Raw genomic sequence first — 24003 nt, 5'->3', positions numbered from 1 at the left:
CATACATCATGTCTCTTGTTGAGGCATTTTAGCCTCACTCCTTGTGCTTATATGCATTGCCATCCATTATTTTCAGTGTTTCCATTTGGTGGGGCTTGATCTCTTCACAGCTATGTACTCCATACTTTACCAGAAGCTTCAGTCAGGTCGTGCTGCCTGATATCTGTACATTGGCTGGAAATTAGTTATCTGTTGAGTGAGGCCTTCTGTGTGTTGGCCTTTATTTCGAATATAGATTTTGATAGACCCAATGGTCTGTATTCCCTTCATAGCAGAGTTTCCACACCTGGTGTTTTCTTTTTATTTCCTGTTAACTGTGTGATGGTAGCTTTGTCACTCAGTAGCGTTGGTTCATGGGCAGTTGATATTATTTTTCTGGAGTGGGTGGTGCCCTCCACTCCCTCTCTCCTCTTATACGGTATTATGTTGCTGATTGATCGACCATGAGGGGCCTGGCTCTGGCGTCGACGCCTGCTGGCGTGCCTTCGGGCCCCGCGGGCTCGACTGGGCGACCTCGCGAGCCGGTGGCTCCGGCCCCGGCGACGACTTCGGTCCCGACGCCGCAGATCCCCGAGGGATCCAGGCCTGGATCTCTGCCGGCGCCGGTCGACCTCACGACGCCTCCTTCGCCGGCGCCGACACCGGTTCCACCTTCGGCACTGTCTCCGGACGATGCCGTTCCCCGGTTCAGCCCTGGTCCGGGCCCAGTGCCGGTGCGGCGCCCCTCGACGCCGCATCCGACGCCAATGGATGAGCATTTCATCTACCGCTCGGCTCCAGATATTTCCCCTGTTTATCAGGAATCGAATGACGGGGGCGACTGGGAGGGGTCTGAGAACCCGATGGCCAGGCAGGCCGAACTTTCACAGGACTGGGCAGACGAACTGGGGGATTCCAGTGGTCTGGACACCTCCCCGGACGCTGGTTTCATCTCTCCTCCAACTGTGGCCTCGGAGGAAGGTGCTGCTTTTTCAGTGGTGCTGCGCAAGTCGGCCGAAGCCCTTGGGCTGGAGTTGCCTGCTGTGGCCGTGAGGACTAACATCCTCACTGAACCGTCAGCAAGCTCCACGGAGCCTCTGTTGTAGTTCAATGAGGCACTAGTGGACGTTCTGCAGGGCACCTGGTCCAAGCCCTCCACAGTACCTCCTGTGGATCGGAACGTGGCCCGGCGCCACCGCCCTGCTCCGGGCGGCCCCAGCTTTCTGTCCCAACACCCCACGCCCGAGAGTCTGGTTATCCAGGCCTCGACTTCCCAATCCTCCTTCCCGTCCGTAGGGTCTGCTTTCTATGTTCACCCCCACTTTTTGCTTTTGCTTCACTTGTTTTCGACTTAGATGTGGCTGTGGGCTGCTAATCAGACCCACAGCCCAGCTGTTCTCTCTCTAAATTCATACTATGTACTTTAGGTACATAACCCAATTGGTAAGGATCACCTTCTAGGGCCCTGTACAGTGTACCTTAGGTACCCAGGGCATAGGTGTACCCTAGGCCTACCAGGGGCTGCAGCATGTATTATGCCACCCCTGGCTGGCCTTCCATTATGACACAACTGGCTGATCACTCAGCTGGGGCAAGGTCGTGTAATCACCCCTTGCTTAGGTGTAGTATTCCTATACCTACCTTATATAGAGACACATGGGTAACCTATCAGTCACTCCTATGGCAGGCCTTAACAATCCGGAAGGCAGAGTGCTTGGTAACATGTGAGATGGTGCTCTAGCATGAGCTGAGCCTGTCTGCAGCTTTCGGAACCATGTCCTTATAGCTGTTCTATGATATCGCCTACCATATACTCTTAAAGTGCCTTATAATCCTCGCGGTTATGGTAACTATGGTTTGGCTTTATCGAAACATGTCGTGTAAGGTGTCTAACACTTTGGAATACTACCCCCACCCCATTTCTGGCGGTGAGGATAGTATTCCTCCCTTCTAGATGGAGAAGACATGTTGAAGACCTACTACCCGGTTAAAGTTAACCAGAGCCCCAGCATCACAAAATGGATGCTGCTGCCACAGACACGAGTCTGACCTCCTGCTGCTGGGAGTCCTTCCAGCGAGGGAGGCTTGGACAATAGGTTTCCTGCCTTGGGAGGTGCTAGCACCACGCTAGACAGGCCTTAGTGTATTGGGGCAGGGAGGGATGAATGAAACGAGACACTGCCTTGGGCACACAAGGTGTCCCATGCATAGTCCAGTTCAAACCGGTGCTGGGGCACTCCAGCCCCAGTCCTGGCACGAAACTGGACAAAGGGAAGGGGGTGTAACCACCCCCCTCCCTGGTCCCACCCATAGGAGGGACCTAGCAGGTAACCCAGCCCCCCAGATTAGTATAAGAGTGGGAGCTGAGTCCCTAGGACTTTGGATTATCCTGATAACTGAACTTGAACAGAAACTCTGGACCTTCGACATTCGACTACGGAAGAAGACTGAAGAATCTCCCTTGTGGCCAAGGAGTGACCACCCTGTGCAAACAGGCACCATCAAGCGACCTGCCGTTTGCTTTGCCCAAAGTTCTACGAGGAACCGACTGCAGAGCCCGACCAGCGCCTTGACTTCCAGACTTCTCCGACCCTGATCCACAGCGAAGCTGAGATCCGTGGAGGCGACGAGAGACGTGGGACCGGCTACCTGGGAAGATTGGCTACTTGCTTCCAGCGCAGCTTCTGAGGCATCCTCGAAGTTGTGCTCTGGGGATTGAGAAGCCCCAACCCCGAGCACCATCTGCACCGAAGATCAGCCCTCCACACTCCACGAGTTCTGCGTGGGGCCCTTCTGCCTTTTCCTGCTCGATGCGTCTGTCCGGTTGCTTGCCCGTTGGCTAGTAGCCTTTGTGACGACGAACCTTAACTTTCCACCGCTGGTTTTGCTCTTCCAGACTGGCCCTTGCTTCCCTGTGAAAGAGAAGCACCTCAGGCCTTCCTGGTCTGCAACAGAAGCGAATCCTTCATTCTGCGTGGGTTGCGCTTGCCAAGGCTTGTTGGGTCCAAACTAGACATCGACGCCGCCGACAGCAAGAGCCCTCGTGGGACAGCTCGCCTCCTGGTTCTGGTCGTCCTCGACGCCTCCTGGTACCCGTGGCTGCTGCGACAAGCTTCACCTCTTCACCTGCCTCTTCACGACATCGCCTGGTTCCTTCCTGGTTCCTTCCCGGCTCCTGGCTGGTGACCTAGACCTTGTCCCCTCTGCTTTACAGGTATCCTCCCTCTTGATTCCATCCTTGGAATCCACCGGACACTCTTCACTGACTGCCTGTCAGCATCTTATCTTCAGGCATCCATAGGAGTCGACGACGAAACCCGACGCAAGTTCACACCTATGCACCCGCAGCCCGTGGGCTAGGTAACTTGAGTACTCCGGTGCTCACAAGGGTATTGACTGTCCTAGTGTCTAATTTCCAAGTCTCTAACTCCTAGTTCCTTCCAAAGTGTCCCAAAACTCTTAATTTCTAAATATTACTATTTCTATCGACTTTTACGCCTTACGCGTGAGTGTTTCCACTCTGCACCTGAATCCCGTGGGCCTCCCACTGCCTAGCAACTGATAGGATAGTGTAGCCCCAGCGATTCCCTAGGCCTAGGCCTAACCTGTGTTCGTGACAGTGGTTCTTATACCACTTACTTAGTATATGGTTTGCGTGGCCCCTAGGGCCTAACTGTATTACTTACCTGTGTGACTTATGTATGCTTAAATAAGACTGTGTTGTACTTACCTCGAATCTCATAAAGAGTGCTGAGGGTTTGACTAGAATAAATACATTCTATTTTTATGTATATCTGTTGTGGTGTCCTTTCATTTGGTATTCAAGGGGTTGCAAATGGTACAACAGCTGGCTTCACATGCCATACAGAGTTTAGCCTAAGACGGCTCTTGTCCATGCTACCACTAGGATAGCTGGTCTATAAGGTTGACTTTACAACCAATCACCATAAGGGTTGTTTGGACTGATACAAGGTGTACACTAGAACTAGTGACATCATATATCAGGCCAACTTCTCACAGACGTGCTGCCCCTGTGTCCGGAAGAGGCCCGGTCACGGCTCATCCAGGCGCTTGCTGACGGGTATGCCATACGATGTGGACTAGACACCACGGATTCGCTGGGTAGGGCGATATCAACCACGGCGGCGCTCCGTCGCCACACCTGGCTACGGTCCACGTCTTTCTCGGGGGATGTCCCCTCATGGATATGCCCTTTGATGGCACTCGCCTCTTTGGCGAGAAGGCGGATAGCGCACTGGCTCGCTTCAAGGACTCCCGGGCTACGGCCAAGTCCTTGGGTCTCTCGGCCCCGCGGCCGTAAACTTCCGCCTTTCGTCCCTTTCGTGGCCAAGGAAGGGCGCCTCCTCACGTCTGCCTAGCCACCGGCCGCAGAACCAACCTGCACGCGGTCTTGGACGTGGGTTCCGCCGAGGCGGTACTGGAGGACAACGTGCCGGTCAGTCCACATCCACCCCGGCAGCATCCGCCTCAAAGCCCTCCTAGTCCGAACTTTCAGGCCCATTCCATGCCAGTGGGTGGCAGAGTTCGCCATCACCTGCTCCACTGGCGTTCCATCACGTCGGACAGGTGGGTGCTGCAAATCGTCCGAAGGGGCTACTCCCTCCCCTTCGAGACGACCCCTCCAGCCATGCCACCGCAGTACCACCGTATGTCGGGGGATCACTTGAATCTTCTGTGGGAGGAAGTTACGGCCATCTTGGCCAAAGAGGCCGTCGAGCGCGTTCCTGGTCCAGAAGTAGGTCGTGGTTGCTATTCCCACTACTTTCTGGTTCCCAAGAAGGGCAAAGGGGGCCTACGCCCTATCTTGGACCTCAGGAGCGTCAACACCTTCCTCCGGAAGGAGAGGTTCAAGATGCTCTCCTTAGCTCAGGTTCTGGCTGCCCTAGACCCTGGAGACTGGATGGTAGCGTTGGACTTGCAGGACGCTTATTTTCACATCCCCGTCCTGCCGGCCCACCGGCGTTACCTGCGGTTCACGGTGAGTCAGGAGCACTTTCAGTTCACCGTGCTCCCCTTCGGCCTCACCAGTGCCCCTCGGGTGTTCACGAAGGTGATGGCGGTGGTCGCAGCTCATCTGCGCAGATCAGGGGTTCCAGTCTTCCCCTATCTCGACCACTGGCCGTTGAAGGCGGGCTCGCCCCAGCAAGTCGTCTCCCACCTCCAGACTACGGCCGACCTCCTGCATTTGCTGGGGTTCTCCATCAATGTGCCGAAGTCGCACCTGAGACCCTCCCAGAAGCTCCTCTTCATCGGAGCTGTTCTGGATTCGGCGCAGTTCCGGGCCTATCCTCCGGGACAGCGGGTCCGGGATATTCAGGCTCTGATTCCCATCTTTCGGCCTCTATCCTGGGTTTCGGTCAGGTTGGTGCTGCGGCTGCTGGGGCTGATGGCCTCCTGCATCCTGTTGGTGCATTACGCCAGGTGGCGAATGCGGGCTCTGCAGTGGGACCTGAAGTTTCAGTGGGCCCAGCATTGGGGCAACCTGTCCGACCATGTCTTGATCTCGGAGGGCACTGCGAAGCAGTTGCAGTGGTGACTCACAAACCGCGATTGGGTCAGCAGCAGATCCCTCTCCCTACTCCAACCGGAGCACGTAATAGTGACGGATGCGTCCCTCCTGGGATGGTGGGGCCACATGGGGGAGGCGGAGATCAGAGGACTCTGGTCTTCGGCGGAGACTCGGCTCCATATCAACCTTTCGGAGCTGAGAGCGATCCGGCTTGCACTGAAGGCATTCCTTCCCTCTGTCTGGGGAAGTGTGGTGCAGGTGTTCACGGACAACACCACCGCCATGTGGTATTGCAACAAACAGGGCGGGGTGGGGTCGTGGACCCTTTGTCAGGAGGTTCTGCGCCTCTGGACATGGCTGGAACACCAGGGCATCACCCTGGTGGTTCAACATCTGGCGGGCTCTCTGAACGCCAGAGCAGACGAACTCAGCCGCCGGTGCATGATGGATCACGAATGGCATCAAAACTCGGACGTGGCGCAAGGTCTCTTTCTGCAGTGGGGAGAGCCTTGGTTAGATCTATTCGCCACCGAAGAGAACGTGCAATTGGGTACGAAGGTACTGGTATCCCGAGCTACTCAGTATGTCAATCGATCCCCCGATACGACTGCCTCTTCAGGAGGACCTTCTGTCGCAGCAGCAGGGGACGGTCCTCCACCCGAACCTGTCCAGTCTCCACCTCCATGCGTGGAGATTAAGCGGCGACAGTTGATGCCATTTGACTTGCCTCCTGAAGTCTGTGATGTTATTCTGGCAGCCAGGCGTCCCTCTACAAAAACAGAATATGCCTGCAGGTGGAACAAATTTGTGGCATGGTGCACAGCAAAGGCTGTGGATCCCCGTTCCGCCCCTCTTTCTGAGGTTCTCCTCTTTCTTCTTTCTCTGGCCCAGCAGGGCTCTGCTCTGGGCACGCTTAAAGGTTATCTTTCAGCTATCTCTGCTCTCTTACGGCTTCCTGATCAGCCTTCTCTTTTCATATCCCCTGTTGTTTCTCGTTTCCTTAAGGGCATTACTCACATGTTTCCTCCTGTCCCCTTCGTAATGCCTCAGTGGGATTTGAATCTAGTCTTGACTTTTCTGATGTGCGCTCCCTTTGAGCCTCTTCAGAATTGTCCCATTCGTCTTCTGACTCTTAAGACTGCTTTCCTGGTAACTATCACCTCGGCTAGACGGGTGAGTGAGCTTCAGGCTCTATCGTCTAAGCCTCCTTTTCTTTCTGTTCATCCGGACAAGGTTGTCCTCCGGACTCGTCCTTCCTTTCTTCCGAAAGTGGTGACTCCCTTTCACATCTGGCAATTTGTCACGTTGCCCACCTTCTTTCTGCCTCCGCATCCTTCGAAAGAGGAAGAGAGGCAAAACGGGCGCTGTCTTTTTATTTGGACCGCACCAAACAGTTCCGGGTGGACGACCAGATTTTTGTTGGATACGTGGGTGTTAAGAAGGGAAGGGCAGTACACAAGCGGACCATCTCGCGGTGGGTCGTATTGTGTATAAAAGCTTGTTACTCCTTGGCTAAAAAGGACCCTCCTGTAGGGCTGAGAGCCCATTCCACCCGGGCCACAGCGGCGACTACTGCCCTGGGACGGGGAGTAGTTCCCTTGCAGGACATCTGTCAGGCGGTGACGTGGGCCTCGCTGCACACGTTTGCCAAGCATTATTGCCTGGTCAGCCAAGTCCGGAGAGATGGCTTCTTTGGCCATTCTGTTCTCCAGGACTTTCTGGTGTGATCTTGGTTCGCAGACCCACCACCGGGGTTAGTATTGCTGGGGTATCTATTCTAAGGTAAGGAACCTAACTAACGTGTTTCTTTCAGATGAACAAGTTACTTACCTTCGGTAACGATGTATCTGTAAGAAATATTAGTTAGTTAGATTCCTCACCGACCCACCCATCCTCCCCGTTCTGCGAACCGACATCTAGGGTTAAGGCTATCCTTTCTAGGGGCCTAGATTTTTTGGCACCTGTGCCGGTCTATTGCATGGCTCTGCCTTCCTGGCGAGGAAAGCTATGTACAAGAAATTACGTCAGCACGCAAGGGCGGCGTCTAAGTACTCCGACAACGTCATTCCGGCGCACGATGCCAATGATGGACGCGGAGCCGCAGACGATGCCTAGCGACGCGCAAGGGGTATTGCTGACGAAAAATCTTTCCGGATCCAGCCTGACGCCTAGGGATATTCTAAGGTGAGGAATCTAACTAACTAATGTTTCTTACAGATACATCGTTACCGAAGGTAAGTAACTTGTTCAACACGCAGAGGTACTGCTGCAAACTATTTCCAGATCCAGTCTTGCACCTGGGTAGAATTCTAAGATCAGAATCCACGGCTAGATGCTGTCTCTACCAGATAAGGCGTTACTGAAGGTAAGTAAGTTATTCGTCAATGCCAACATCACTGATACCTTTTCCTGCAGCTGCATTTTCACCAATAATGGTGACAAATTTGTCTACTCAAATACTTGACTCAGTACTAGAAGAAAATGTCCACGACCCCGCCTCATAGACTGCCTATAGTCCTACTCAATGGGTTGTTTGCTATGTTCTGGACCTTGAGGATGTCATGGATGAGGAGGAACTCTACCAAGAGTATGAATAGCTGCAGGATTTTACACCTGACAATCCACGCTTTTATGTACCTCGTCTTTACATGAGAAAACCAGACGTCTTACAGGTGCCCGTAGCTTTTTTTTATCTGTACTGCAGCAAATGGACAGTTTTCAAAGATCATCGCCTCAGCACACCTTGGCATAACATATCCCTGTTCCACCCACAGTGCCTGTTTTAACTACCCTACCTCCTCCACCTCTTCCATATATGCCTCCTCGGCTGCTTAAGCCTCCACCACCTCTTCAACCTCCTCTGGAACTAACTCTTAGATTTGTCAACAAACCATTTGTTCCACCAACAACTAAGGACATGAGAAGCCTCATTTAACTCAGATGATGATGAGCAAGAACATGAACTGCTCCTAAGAGATGACAAAGGGAATGATGAACGGGAAGAATACACCAAACACAGACTCACTCATTCAGCTTCGTTCGCCCCAGATGATTTAGCCCATTTTCATGCTTTGATTGAGAGAGCTGGTAAAAAGTTCAATTTACAGTTGACTTTGGTAGAACAGTGCTTTGTTTATGATTTCAAAGAACAGCCACACAAGACCATAACATCCATAACCTTTCTGGATTTTATCTGGTCGGAAGGAATAAAACGAGTTAAGATACCAGTTACAGTGCCAGCAGTAATACCACGACTGGCGAAGAAGTATAGGGGCCCAAATACGGTTCCAGCCTGCTTTACTGGCCACCTGAAGGCAGACTCTGTGATAGCATCAGCAGCCCAATGTAGATTCGATCTAAGAACCTTATTATACCATTGTCTGCTCCACAAGACAAAGACAGCAGGCAAATAAATGATTTGGGGCACATAATTAATCAATGACCGCAACATTCACTAAGTCTGCCTATGCTTTAGCAATTTTTTTTTTTATGCAGGGTTTTATATAGTGCGAACTTGACCTGAATTGGGTATCAGAGCACTTTACATAGCACCAGTTACGTTACATGAGGACACACAGTCATTATGGTTAGGCACAGGGAGATTAAGTGATTTGGCCAGAATCACAGGATGTTCAGCATCATTGCCGAGACTCGAACCCAGTTCCCCAGTTTCAATGTCGACCACCCTAGCCTTTGGGCCAACTCCTCTCCCCGATTTTAGGATGTTATGATCGTTAAATGTGGCATGACACCTCGCCACTGCTCGATCCCATCCCAAAGGATAAAAGAGAAGGTGCTAGGGCAATTCTCAAAGTAGAGGAAACAACTTTGATAGCAATCATTGATGGAGCAGTGGATGTTTCGAACACAGATTTCCCCTCGCAAGCAGGGATAGCTGTTTTGGGAAGTCAAAGTAAGCTCAGGTCCACAGCCTTCTATCCAGAGGTGCAATCAAAGATCCTTAACATGCCTTTTGATGGCCTCAGCATTTTTGGGAAACATGTGGATGAAGCATGTAAAGTATCAATATGGACAGTGATACAGCAAAATCGCCAGGGCTATTGCAATACCGTTCATCTGTCTCGGCCACTTTTCATGGCTCATGCAGGTTCCAAGCTTACAGGGAAGGTTACAATCAATGTGGGAGTCGGGGAAACAATACTACCACCATCAGAAAACCAGTTATGGCCAAGGATGTTATCCCAAACGCAACCAAAGACAGGCATACTGAAGATCATCTGGGACGAAGGAGGAGCTTCTCCTATTCACGCTCCAACAAAAACCAGAAGAGAGCTTGATTCTCCGTAGCTTCTCCTTTTCTATCTCTATCCTAGAAAGTAGATTGGTGAATTACCCTTTGTGTCCCCACGTGTTGCCATTTGTACAGGAACCACCTCTCTGCCCACCCAAAAAGGTAGGTGCAACAGGAAATTCCCCTTCTCCTCCTTAAGGAAGCGAAAGAGAAGGTCCGCAAATCCTAGATATCCCAAGGCTTTTGTGTTATATTATTCTTGATAATAAGGAAAACGGGGCAACTGAAATTAATTCTATACCTCAAACCTCAAAGTTTCTGAAGAAGCAGTCTTTTGAAAAAGATTGGCCAATGTGCTGTAGGACTTGCTCCCACTGATTTCTGTGTAGAACCCGTCTTCATGATTGAGGCACCGAGAATGTGGACGACCTGAGGACAGGTCCTGAGGGTGTCCAGTTCTCAATAAGTAATGCACACTGGGGGGAGTTAGCTGCCTGGCAAGATAGTTTTGTTGTAGGAATTTTCCGGATTGCTTGTGTTCACATCAGCATAGTGTCCCTAACATTTGTAAAATGTTTTATTGATGTATGACCTGTGTTCCTGTTAGATAACTGTAACTTCTCTCTAACAAAGATTTATTTAGTCGTGATATAGGATTACATATATAGTATTTTTGTGGATTGTTGTTGTATATATTCATTATAAACAATGGATTTTAGCTCAAAAGCAGGGCATTGCATTGTCAATGTATAAAAGATACAGTAAGTACATTTTGGAAAATCAATAATCCTGTTCTCATCTTTTTAGGGATGTTTGATTCTCTCCTTTTGAAACAAAACAATGAACACGGATCGGTTCCTGCACCAGCAGAATTGCATTATATGGCAGCAACAAAGAAAAAAGCTGCTGAAATTCAAGATGCAAGCACAAATACAGATCCTGGTAGTGGAATACAATCAATTCATGGTTTGAGATGTCTTTACACATTTGTTGAAGTTATTTCCAGCCAGTCTAACTCTCATAGCTGGTTCAAAATTAGAATTTTTTATGGATGTTATTATGTGAACTTTTGTATAACGTGGACCATGTCACAACTGGGGTCAGAATGATAGAATGTAGATATCTACTGTGCAGGTAAGAGTAGGAAAGTCATCTAGCCAAGTAAAATACTACTAAAATCACACTCTGTTATATGGGGGAGCCTTCATTGCCATACCTTTTATGTATTGCTTGTTGTTCCTTTGCAGATATCCCTTCCTGGTCCCTGCCCCTTCCTCATTATGCGATGGAGACTCTAGTGCCGTTATTGGTGACCCTGCTCCTTCTTCTCACCTGTCACAACATTTCCTTTCACTGATGGCCATTATCCATATTAAGCTTTTTTAACAAGATTGTTCAGTCTGGGAACTTAGGTGAACATCAGGGAAGTTAAGGAGGTCTTCCTGTAACATCTTCTATCTTTTGGCCTGTTAGGACTGGCTAAGGCCTAGGGCCAGAATCCTTGCCTGAATACCCTTGTAGGAGGCAGGCTCCGTATATGGTGTACACCTGTTGGTGAGACACCCTGTACTGAGTCCAGGCAACCCTTAGTGATAGTTGTAGTGGTCCCTGAAAACCAAAGCTCTCAAGGGCTAGCTGTGGAAAGCAGCTTGGGCTTCTTCAGGAGGGTGTAAAGCGGGTATATTACCATAGAGTCAGCCAGTGAACCTTGCGCACCAGAAAGAACCACACCAGTATTAGAAAAATACCTTGTATTTATTATACACCAACACTAAAACTACTTTGGTATATCTCCTACCCGGAGATATCAATACTCAATAAAATATACTTCGAAACTGGTCAATAAGGCACATAAAACGCATGAGCCCCTTTGGAGGGCCAAACCATATACTAAGAAAATGGAATGCAAGGTGAGTACCCCAATGAGACAACCACCCAAGAATCTATGGACCAGTGGATGCAAGAAACCACCAAAAGTAAGTAGCTAGGGTTCCCAAGGCACTTGGTTGCAGAGGTGTTACGCAGGGACGATGTCCATAGGATAACATGGGGAAGTTGGGGTTGTAGTTTTATGGATTCAAGACCCTTCCCAGATGACCCAGAAGAAACCTGTTGGAACCATGGATGTTGGATGACATCCCCACCCGTGGATTCCCAGAGAACCAGGATACCTACACCAGGGAGCCCAGGTGCATAGGTGCAAAGTGGTGTTGGAACCACCTGTTTAAGTCAATGGAAACCCTCGAATGACCAATTAATGTCGCTCCACTTAAAATCCCCCCAAAACCCTGAAAAATAAAATGGTAATTTATTACCATTTTATTTTGCATCCCTGTTCCGAGCTGTGCGCCAGTACTGGGGTGGGCCGCTGCTAAGTGACAGCAGCAGGGAGGAGGGTGGGCTGTCTAATGCACTAGTTTAAAGTGAGCATGTCTTTTTGGTCGGTCGTCATGCAACGGCCAGCCACACATGAGCACTTTGAACATCTCTAACCCACCTGTCTTAGAGCAAGTGCAAGCCACCAGACCGATGTGGAGCGCCGAGTGAGGCTGCTCCCTTAAATCAGAGCACTGCTCTCATGCTGCATGAGAACAATGTCCTGATTGGTCAAGGGAGTTGCTGCTTCCAGTCCTGGGGGTTAAGAGGACTGGAGTGGAGGACGTCACGTTCAGGTAGGTTTTAATTAATTTTTATTTTATTTTGCGTGCATGCCCCGCTCCCCCACATAGATGCCAGCCGCCATTGTGACCAGCTGCTACAGAAACCAGGTCAGTGGAATCCAGATGTGGATTCTGGATGAGGAATACGTGCAAAAAGAGGGGACAGAGTCCAAACCATCTAGAGGTGTCTAAGAGGAGGAGGAGGAGCACATGGCCAGCCCTTGTAGGAGGCATTTTTCTGTAGCACGAACCTTTTGAAGATGCAGCTGGGGAGCCTAGGCGATAATGCAGGACCACAGGAGAGGTCCACGAGCTGTCCAGTGCTGATTAAAAAATGCTGGAGGATCAGGGACCAGCAAGGCCACCAACAAGCTTTGTCAAATGCTACAGACGTGTTGCCTGAAACGAAACAATGCTTAGTTGCAGACCAACTTATAGGCACATGCATCAATGTAAAAACCGGTCACAAACGGGCAGATTCTCAGAATCTGCCCCTTTGCGACCGGTATTTTTGCATTTGGGATGCATCATCCCAAATGCAAAAATCGCAATTTAAGTAATCTCTAAATTGCGATTCCTTAAATTGCGCGATTGCATTTAAGGAATCCCAAATTGAGATTCCTTAAATGCAATGCATGAAAGTAAAAAAATTAGCGATTTCGCTAATAGGGGGAGCAAATTACCATGAAGTTGAACTTCATGGTAATTTGCAAAAACTTTGAAAAATGCACTTTTGTGCATTTTTCAAAGTTTCATGTTGCGCACACACATGCCCTTAGAGCAAGTGTGTGTGCAACATATGTGCACAGATCAATTTCAGGGGTGCAATAGGGTGTCATTTTGACACCCTTGCACCCTTGAAATTGCATGAGCAATTTGCGAGTACCTACTGGTACTCGCAAATTGCTCATGCAATCTCCAATTCATTCCTATGGGCCTGGAGGCCCATAGGAATGAATGGGACGGCATTCCTTAATTGAGACTCACAATTTGCGAGTCGCAATTAAGGAATTTGTAGGAATCGCTATATTTATAGCGATTCCAACATGCATAGGCTTTTGCAATTCCTTATTTGCGATTCCTTAAAAATCGCAATTAAGGAATCGCAAAAGTCTTTGTTGATGCATGTGCCAGTTTGTCTTTTGGACTTACCCAGTAAGGGTAAGTCAGGTCCAGCCCTTAGCACACAGGAGAGCTGGCGGGAATTGGTAAGGACCCTCTGGCAGCAGGCACAAAGGGTCGCTGGGAGGCCTCGGCAGCAACAGAAGATGGATTCCCACGTCGCTGGAAAAGCAGGGACTTCACTTTTGGGGCTCCTGGGATGCTGGAGGGTGGGGCTTCTTGGAGCTTGAAGATCTTCGATCAGGAGAGCCAATATGCGTTGTCAACGGCAAACAGACACATTGCACAGGGTTGCAGGTCCGGTTGGATGGAGAGGGATTACATTCTCCCAAGTTGCAGGGAAGACTGGTCAGGCCTCTGGAGAGCCAACAAACCTGTGTTGTGGAGCCAGGAGGTGTCCATGGTACAGCTGGATCTACAATTCTGTTCTCGTCGAGGTGCCTGCGGATTCAGGGGAGTGACTCCTTCACCCCAAAGGAGATTTGCTTCTTGCTGTCTTGATGCATGCAGAGTTGTGGGGAACTCAGGAGGATGCACAGCCACAGAGGTTACAAAACTTGGAAGAGCACGGAGACAAAGTTGCAGTAGGAACCTTCCTACCAAAAGCAGTCTGTGTCTTGTTTCCTGGCTCAGTCCAGCAGCACAGTTCAGTGTCCAACAGCAGAATCTTCAGGCAATGCCAGTCGGTTCTTGAAGATGAAGTTCGGATGAATCTAAGGTTCCACCCTTAGGGGAGCCCTTAAGTAACCCTGAGAGGGGGTAGGACTACTTCTGCGGTGACCCACCTATTAGGAAATTTCAGGGACGCTACACAGGTGGATAGACCAGTCAGATACTCCCAGGGGCCCCTTCCCATCTTAAATTCAAGATGGCAGAATCAAGTGGCCACCTGTCAGAGCTCCGGGCACCTCCCAGTGGAGGAGTTGGACAGGGAAGTGGTCACTCCTCTGTCTTGTGTAGTTTTGTGCCAAAACCGAAGCCAAGGACTCCTGGTCTGGTGCAAACTGGTTTATGCAAGGAGGGCACCAAATGGTTGGAGGTGCGTGGAAGCATCCCCGCCCTAGCCTAAGGTACCTATTTCTAATTGAGAGGTGTATGATTACACCTCTCCTCTACAGAAAATCCTTTGTTCTGCCTTCCCCTGCCCAAGTTAAGCTCAGCAGCAGGAGGGACAGTGTCTGGAGCCAGGAGCAGCACTGGCTTGCACGCAGACACTGCAAGGCTACACAGGTAGACATGGGGGGTCTTCTATAAAGCCCCGCAGTACATTGGATCATGCATCTAACACTGGAGTCGTTGTAGTGGCATGATTCCAATATGCTTGATACCAAACATGACCGGGTTCTGTGAAGCCTATATGTAGCTGGACAGCTCAACTTGGCCAGTGTCCACTACATACCTAAACTGACTTACAAAGCCAGAGAATTGACTCCGGTGTTTGCAGGGGTGTCTCTGCTCATGCAGGGGCACCTTCACACTCAGAATCATGCACCCTGGCTGTGGACTATAAGGCCTACCTTAGTGGTGGCTTATAAGTTTTAAGTGCAGTGACCGGGATGTAGGGAAAACCTTTTATCTGAAGTGAAAGGTGCATACACCATTTCATGCAGGCTGCAATGGCAAACTGCAGACACAGCTTGCATGGGCTCCCATGAGTGGCACAATATATTCTGCAGCACATTGGAGACCCCTGGTGTACCAATGCCCTAGGTAACTTAGTACCATATACTACGGACTTACAGAGGTACGCCAGTATACCAATTGTGGGGTATATAAAGTACTTACCAATGAATTGATTGAGGAGAGAGCACAGACACTTGGATCCTGATTAGCAGGATCCCAGTGTACTACAGTCACAAGACCCTTACACCAGGCAAAAAGTGGGGGTACCTAGGCCAAAAAGATCCTACTTTCCTACAACCCTCATTTCTTACCTTGGACATGGAGAACTCCATGGTAGTATGGTGCCAATTGTAAGTGGCAGCGACGAAAAAACTCACTTGGGAACCCATTCGGTCCCGGCGCCTTCCCGGAATTGAGTTCCCCTAAGGCCTTACCCAACTCCTCCTCCGAGAAGGGGAGTTCCAGCTGGTGGCGCGTCTCGTCGGACACCGCCCTAGGCGGGAGGTCCTGTAGGATGTTGACCACTGTTGCCTCCGCAAGGCATTCCTTTGGGGCATAGAGATCCGCATAGTAGGCTGCGAAGCTTTCTGCTATGATCAACGGGTCAATAATCAACGCTCCCCTCTCATCTAGCACCCCCGGCAGGACCTGTGGAGCAAACGCACCCTGGCAGAGCCGATGTAGCATCTTGCTCGACTTGTCGCCCCATTAATAAATTCTACTGCGCGTCGCTAGCCACACTTGGCGAGCCTCGTCCAGCAGGAGGGAGGCATAAGACTGTCGTGCCAGCAGCAGCTGTCGCACCGCCAGCCCGATATCTGTCCCCCGACTCCGACGCTCAAGTCCCTCCACCTCCGCCCTAACCAACGCTTCCCGACGCTCTCTACGGGCCGCCACGCACCATGCAATGTCTACCCCACGAAGGGTGGGCTTCAGGGCTTCCCAAAGTATTACCGTGTTGAGGGCTGACCCCGCGTTGGCGACAAGGTAATCCGCGATCGCCTCCCTCATACATCTCTCATAAGCTGGATTTTGCAAGTTCCACACTGCTAGCCGCCAACGAAACGGCTGCCGCCCCCTGCCCCACTGCAACGCTACCGACACCGGCGAGTGATCTGACAGTCCCCTAGGAAAGATCGCTGCAGATAATACCCGTGTCGCGATCGCCCGGGGTACGAAGATATAATCCAACCGCGAAAAGGACTTGTGTACTGCGGAGAGGTATGTATATTCCCTCCGATCGCCATGCACATGTCGCCAGGCGTCTATCCAATCAAGACTACGCACCATGGAAAGCCGTTTCATGGACTGGGTGCCCCCCAGACCTCCCCCCGCCCTATCCCTGTCCTTTCCCAGATCCATGACGTCATTCCAATCCCCCCCTACAACTGTAGCCACGTCCGGCATTGCCGCCCACAAAGAGAGCAGCCGCTCCACCATGGACCACTGTAAGGGAGGGGGAGCATAAACGCAGCCAAGCACAATAGATTTGTCTCCTATCTTACCCTGAAGAAATAAGTACCGCCCCTGCGGGTCGAGCCACTGTTGTGTATGCACATAAGGGACCCTACGATGTATCAATACCGCTACCCCCCTGGATCCCTGTACGAACCCAGCGTGATAGACCTGCTGGAAGCCATAGCGCTGCAGGCACAGGGCCTTGGAGCCCATCAAATGCGTTTCCTGTAAGAGGAGAATATCACCCCTTTTGGCCAGACGCAGAACTGCACCTCGCTTAATTTTGTCCAGATCCCCCCATACATTCCAACTCACAATGCGGAGTATGCCCGAGGGCCCCCCTATCCTTACGTTCCCCACAGCCATGAGGCGTTCAGCTGACATAAGACACAAAGACATGGTTCCCACTGCGGGTGTGTATGGCTATATGAGCACAATGTAAGAGCGCATCTCGTCCCCTTAGCTAAACCCCTACCCCAAAACAAGCCCCCCACCCCATACCTCAAAAACACTGAAGTACCTGTCGCGGCGTGTGCGACTCTGGACCCCCAACGGGGAGGCGTGGACCGCACCCGCCAATGAATCCCCAACGCACAAACCATGTCGCCCAGACCCACCCCCCACCACCCTGATCAGGTAGGGACACAGCCCTCTTTAGGAGCTTCCTCGTGACCCAAAGAAGCGAACAGTCACAGAGTCCAAGGGAGGCGGCAGCACAGCATCACCCTCCTCACGCGCATCCAGGACCCAATGGATGGGGCTGGATGGCAGCATCCCCCCGAGCCAGGGTCCCCCGAGACGCAGAGCGCCTCCGGGAGCGCGAACGACCATGTCCTCTCCGACGGCGGCCATGAGCAGTCTTGAATGGTCCCTCACTTAAGGATGAGTCGGAGAGCCGCCAGGCGTCGTATGCGCCCGCACCCGCACAGTTTCATCGGTCCACTTAAATACCTCTTCAGGGGAGTCGAAGAAGTGAGTGCGGGACTGAAAAACCACTCGCAGGCGGGCTGGGAAAAGAAGAGCATATGGGAGATTCAGTTCTCTCAGCCTGGCCTTTGCCGCCATGAACGACTGGCGTTGTTGCTGCACCAGTCGGGTATAATCCGGAAACACCAGGATGCGGTGGTTATCATATAGCAAGGGTTCTTTGGCGCGGGCCTGTTTCAGTACAGTGTCTCGGTCCAGGTAATTCAAGAGTCTCGCAATCACTGGTCTTGGACGGGCCCCCACCGGGGGTTTCTGCAGGAGCTCTCTATGGGCCCGCTCCACGACGAAGCACCGGGAGAGCGCCTCAGACGGGACCCAGCTCTCCAGCCACCCTGTAAGGAATCGCTCCATCCCACCATCTTCGCATCCTTCCGGGAAGCCCGCGAAGCGCAGGTTGTTCCTCCGGGCCCCTCCCTCCGCATCCTCGACCCGGAGCGCCAGACCCTTCTGAATGCTCTCCAAGCCCGCCACCTTCAGCTTGAGGACACCGACATCATCTTCCACCCCAGATATGCGGGTTTTCGCCTCCGTGATACGAGACACTGCATTACGGAGATCCTGCCGCAGTAGCATAACATCCATGCCCACAGCGCCAATTTTGGCATCCAGCATATCACGGGATTGGGTGATCGCCGCCATCAGGGCAGCATTGTCCGTTATGACAGCCTGGGAGGACCCGGCGGCCCCACTCGTCACCCCCGGGCCCGTGAACTTATCTATCGGCCCCTGTTTCGTGGAGCCCCCGCCGCCCTTGTCCCTCGTCATGGTGAGCTGCCACGAGCCTGCGGCGCCTCCCGGAGTTAGTGGATAGGGCGCCCGCACCTGCGACTACTCTTAATCGACGAGGAGAGGTGTGGCTCACTGGTTAGAGGCGGCAGATCCGTAAGCAGAGAATCGGCCAGGGACCAGGGTTCAATTCCCGACGCGGCAGGGTCGTGGACCAGGGTCAAAACGGACTTGATAATTCTCGCCTCGGTACCTACTCTAACCAGGAACACACTCGGCAACTCTGGGCATTAGCTTGCCTCATCTCCACAACGGCCCCCCACATTCGCTGGGGATGCCTGGTTTCACCTTGGAGATACCCTGGAGGGACCATCTCACAGGGATAGCCAGGACGGGTTCCCCAGCGGTCTACAGCGCCAGGACGCCTCAGGGCAGCAGTGCGCTTTACAAGACACATACATTTACATTTACATTTAATTGGCACACTGTCAACAAAGTCTCTGCCCCGCCCACGGAACAGCGCAATGAGCAGAAGATAAACGAGGAGACAGCCCCGACCCCGGGCCAGCAGTCCGCCGGTGTGAGCCACGACACTCCACCTGCACTTCAGCCGCACCCTGGTTTGCCCATCAAAATCGACTAGCACCTAAGTCGCTAGGCCCTGCCAATGGTCCACGAGCTCACCTGGGGCGCGACCCGATACAGCCGCCGACCGTAGGCCCCAGCAGCTCGCTCCGGATCCAGGACCACCGCTCCCCACCGGCCAATCCACCAGTGGTTGCACCCCGGGCTCTCGCAGCAACCACAAGTTCTTCGTGTAGACCCTGGTTCCCTGCGGTCCCACCGCTCCTTCTGGCCTTTATTTAGCCTCGTGGTCGTTGTAGGGCGCCCCCGACGGAACACCCCCTCTGCCCGGCAGGACTCCGCAGCGGCCCAGGGTACCCCCAAGGCCGGGGCACCTCCAAGCCCGATGGCCGTTCTCGCCCCCGAGCTCAAATCACCCAGGATCCTTCGAACAGCTCTCGCGTGGACTTCCCCACCCCGCCGCGGCCCGACCTAGCCGCCGAGCCCCCAACACCCACGATATGGGGGGAGGGGGGTCCATAGGCGGGTGGGCGCTCTTTTCTCCTGGCGCTGCTGCCCCGCTGCGTCGATCCCTTGACCCGGAGGGGGGCCCCCGCACCCGGATCCGCCGAGGCCAGTCCGGCTCCCGGGCACACTGTCCGATCCAAGCCCACGATTCCCGTAGGCCGGGGCGTCCAACCCCCCCCCCCCACTCAGCTCCTCACCGGTGTATCAGCTGCCGCCATGGGTCATCCTGGGAGCCGATTTGCCCTCCGACGTTCACCGCGGCCCCCGGGCCTCTCCGCACCAGCCGCCGCTTTGGGCCCTCCGTGGCCGCTGCGCGCCTAGCATCTGCTCCAGGGGCTGCCAACTCGAGGCCCCGGCTTGATCGTCGCACACTGGGCCGCACCACGCGCGCTCGCCAGCTCCCGGTTTTCTTCCCTCCGGTCGCCGCCTCAGCTCACTCAGCACCCCCCGCCAGGTGCCAGTGTCGCCACGCTCCCTCCAGGACTCGTCAGGGGTCCGAGGGAGCCAGGATGAACGACGGATCCATGTTGGGCTGGACGGAGCTCACTAGCACACGTCCGCCATGTCGGCTTGCTAGGCCACGCCCCCCCGGATTCCAACATGTTTGATACCAAACGGGACCGGTTTCGGTGCAGCCACTATATAGTTTGACATTTTGTAATGACTGATGTCCAGTATATGTATCAAAATGGCTGGCCGCACTTACAAAGCCTGGAGAATCGACTTCATGGTTCGTAGGGGTGTCCTGCACATGCAGGGGCACAATCACACCAATCACCCTGCCTTCATGACTGAAAGGCCTGCCATAGGGGTGACTTATAGGTTTTAAGTGTAGTGACCTCAGATATAAGGAAACGTATATCTGTTGTGAGGGGTGCAAGCACCAACTCACACAGGCTGCAAATGCAGGCCTGTAGTCACAGCTTAAATGGTCCCTCATAGGTGGCACAAATACGTGCTTCAGCCCATCGGTGGCCCCTGGTGTACCTCTGCTTGGTACTAACGACTTACAAGGGTACACTAGCAGTCAATAGTGGATGTACAGAAGTACTTACCATGGTCAATGTAGGGAGAAAGCACATTGACTGGGGTCCTGATTAGCAGGATTCCAGTCAGACTAGTCAAAACATACTGACATCAAGCAAAAAGTGGGGGTAACCATGAAAGCAAATCCTACTGTTCTACAACTTACTCTACAGATTACACTGGTAAAACAAGCTACTTAACACTCCTTCAAGATAAGCCTGAAGGCTGCTTTCCACAGTTACCACTTTAAGAGTTTTCAGTGGTTATCAAAGACCACTAATATCACCATAAGGGTTTCCTGGATTAGTGCTGGGTGCACCACTTGCATAAGTGTGCACCATATACTAAACCAGCCTCCTACACTGTGTATGACAGACTTGGCATCAGAGTAGTCTTGACATAATGGCGCTACGTACGTACAGTATTATTGTGATTGATAACACATAGGGATACAGGTACTGGTACTATGTATTAATTTTCCAAAATGCATTAAATTCTTACTGATGTGTTTCTTAAACCGTTTTTCATATCAGAATATCTGCCTTCAACGGTCCCACAGCTGCTGCCACCAGATTTGTTCCAAAACCTGAGATTCTTGAATGCATTGGAAGAAAAGATTGTACCATCCAAAACCTCTGATGCTGAAACCGTTCTGGTTAGTAGTTACTTTGTTACTATTTTTTTGTAGCTTACATTATGCTGACTTGAAACTTTGACTTGTGTTTCGAGGAGGCCCTCAATCTACTTAAACCTCATGTCTGTATATTTAATGATGCTGTTCTGTTATCAGTTGAGTAACTAATTTTTTTCTGTATCTGTAAGATGGTCTTTAATTCTCAGCTTTATAATGAAGAACTCAGCGATGCGGGTAAATTAATCTTTTGTGATGTATATTTCTAACCACAGATTCCTCATCTTTTGAATATTACCAGGTTCCAGACTAGATCTGGTTAGTTTTGTAGCAGTGCCCCTGCACACCACTGGTGGTGCAGTGTGACTCCGCATTGGCTTACTTCTGCTCTGAAACTGAAGGACCGGAGCAGCATATACGAGCCACTGTTGCGTGCTAATGTCAGTTCCTTTCTTTCCATGCCTTTGAATGTGGATCCACCTCAACTCCAAATGCACTTCAGCACAACCGTTTCCCCTACAGCCTGATTCCACTACTGCGGAGCTGTCCTCAGAGGCACTATCCTCTTTTTGGGCGTGATTCTGACCAGAGTTTACCGCCACTCAGTGATGATCGAAATTATTTACATCCATATTATGATGATGGCTGTTTATACATGGATTTATAGAAGCCTAGTGGGCTTGATACTTTCCCTGATACAGGGTTGATTTTTCCCCTTGGACTACCAGCAGAAGAGAGTGCTTCCTTTCCTTTGGTAATTTGACATGCTGCTGAGATCTTGGACCTACAAATGCCCTCTGTTAAAGTTAAGACAAATGCCCCTACACAAGACCTGCGACTTGGGCCTGCTTTCTCTGAGCCATTACTCTAAGTCAACGAAGCCCTAACTGAGTCTCTGGTGAGCACTTGGTTCAAGCCTTGCTCTTGCCTATTGGTGAACTGGCAGGTAGTCAGGCACCATCGCCTGGAGCCTGATGACCCTAATTGTCACATGCAGCATCCTACTCCTGAGAGTTTGGTGGTCCAGGCATCCTTCAGCAAGATGAATCCCCACCACTTCCCCATTCAGGGAGTCAAATAGGATTAAGAAAACACATTTTAGTTCTCTTTGGCTCAAACCATTCAAAATGGTCAGGATGCAGCCAAATAGTTCTTTTGTTGTTGGCATAGACACTACCGATTGCTTGAGACGAGTGGTTTTCACTAATGTGATGCACCATTGCAATGCGTGAATGCATTTCACAGGCTTTTCAGGAGATGTGCAGACATCTCTTATGAACATGCCTTTTGATCCCGCCTCGGCCGAAAAAGCTGACTCTCCCTTATAACACCTGAAGGAAAATCGAGCCACAGCACGTTCTTTGAGCATCTCAACCCCTGCCAGACTGTTTCTGCATCAGTTTCGGTCTTTTCGAGACTACCCCAGGGGTTTGAATACAGGCAAAGCCAGGTCCCTCTGCTAGTCACCCTAGTCCTCTCATGGTCAGGGACGTGGCTCAGGCAAGCACATTTTTGATGGATACATCTGCCAGTGGTTTCCTCACCTTGTGAATATCCCCTGCGCCAGCAACGTTCGGAAAACTTTTGTAGCAGTCCACGCCGATGGACGTCAGAGAGACACGGCTCCGCTCGCGACTCCGCTGACGTCACCAGCTCCATAAGAAGACCTCGCCAACGGATTTCGGGAATTGCTGTTGGTAGCCTTACTGTTACTTTGTGTTTCTTCTGGATTTCCCTGTTTCTCTTCGAAGAAGATGTCAACGAAGAAGTCGGGCTTCAAGCCCTGTCGGGAATGTGGCAAACACATGTCGATCACGGATCCACTTGACGACTGTGTTTGGTGTCTGTCATCTGACCACGATGTGGATGGTTGCTCTTGCTGTCGCAAGATGAGCGCCAAAGCTCTAAAAGAAAGGGGAGGCGAAGCTCTTCATCGCTAGGATGAAAAAGGAAAAGAGAGGAAGAAGGAAGTCGAGATCGAGGTCACGATCGAGGTCGGCATCGAAGTCGACTTCGGGGCATGCTTTGCGAACCAAGAAGCATAAGAAGAAGAGGAGGCATTCTTCTCATCATCATTCTGATAAGAGTTTGGCTCCGAAGTCGAAGCCGCCGACTCGACGCCGAAAGGAATCCGTGTCTCCTTCACCATTTCCGGATTCTCCTCCTAGTCCCTCTCCAGTGACTTCGCCGGCTCCGGCTACATCTCCGGTTACGGTGCCATCCCCGACGCCGGTTCCATCTCCGGCTCCGGTTTCATCTCCGGCTCCGTCTCCGGCCCCGGTTGAGGATCTTCAAGTCCCGGGTGAGCCTGCGACGCCGCTTATTCCACCGTCGGCGCCGGTTGGCCCGATTCCGGTGATGCATGACCAGTACCCTACATTCCCTGGACCAGGTCAGGACCCCTCGCATTATCTAAATGCTATGTATGGGGTGTTTTCGAGAGCCATGTATACCACTGGTGCACCTGCGGGTCCGATGGGTCCAATGGCATTTAACCTGGGAGTGCCGCAGGTCTATCCGCAGGCTCCTTTCATGCCATTTCTTCCGGCGACGCCGTCTTGGCATCTACCGGCGCCGAGGACGTCGACGCCGCTTCCTTCTTCACCGGCGCCGGCTCGACCTCGTTCGACGCCGGCTGCTTCTGCGGATCCACGTTCGACGCCGGTGCCGGCGCTGTCGGATTCGAACACGGCGCCACCGACGCCTCTTGTGCGGATTCGATCCAGAAGGGATGCACAGAGAGTGGTGGATGAAAGGAGGTACCTTTTGGAGGAAGCTGAAGAGGGAGAGCTGGTTGAGTCTGATGAGGTGTTTGAGGAGCTTAAGGAGGCTAGTGGACTGGATTTGTCTCCTGAGTGGGAAATCACTCCACCTTCAGATGAACCCTCGAAAGATGTGGCTCCGTATCATGCGGTCA

At 51.9% G+C, this 24003-nt stretch overlaps 1 protein-coding gene across 3 annotated transcripts in view; it reads left to right on the top strand.

Annotated features, from left to right (window-relative positions):
• The window catches only part of CPLANE1 (ciliogenesis and planar polarity effector complex subunit 1), a 2680747-nt gene that overhangs the window by 1727334 nt on the left and 929410 nt on the right, over positions 1 to 24003 (top strand). For all 3 annotated transcript variants that reach the window (XM_085631095.1, XM_085631092.1, XM_085631094.1), the window contains exons 38-39: positions 10569 to 10703; positions 20989 to 21110. In XM_085631095.1, the coding sequence (XP_085487221.1) occupies positions 10569 to 10703; positions 20989 to 21110 (257 nt within the window). The remainder of the gene's footprint in view (positions 1 to 10568; positions 10704 to 20988; positions 21111 to 24003) is intronic.

This window comes from Triturus cristatus, chromosome 2_1 (genome assembly GCF_964204655.1).
Source record: "Triturus cristatus chromosome 2_1, aTriCri1.1, whole genome shotgun sequence".
Classification (NCBI taxonomy): Eukaryota; Metazoa; Chordata; class Amphibia; order Caudata; family Salamandridae; genus Triturus; species Triturus cristatus.
Note: the sequence above shows the minus strand (reverse complement) of the source record. Positions and strands in the feature narration are given on the sequence as shown.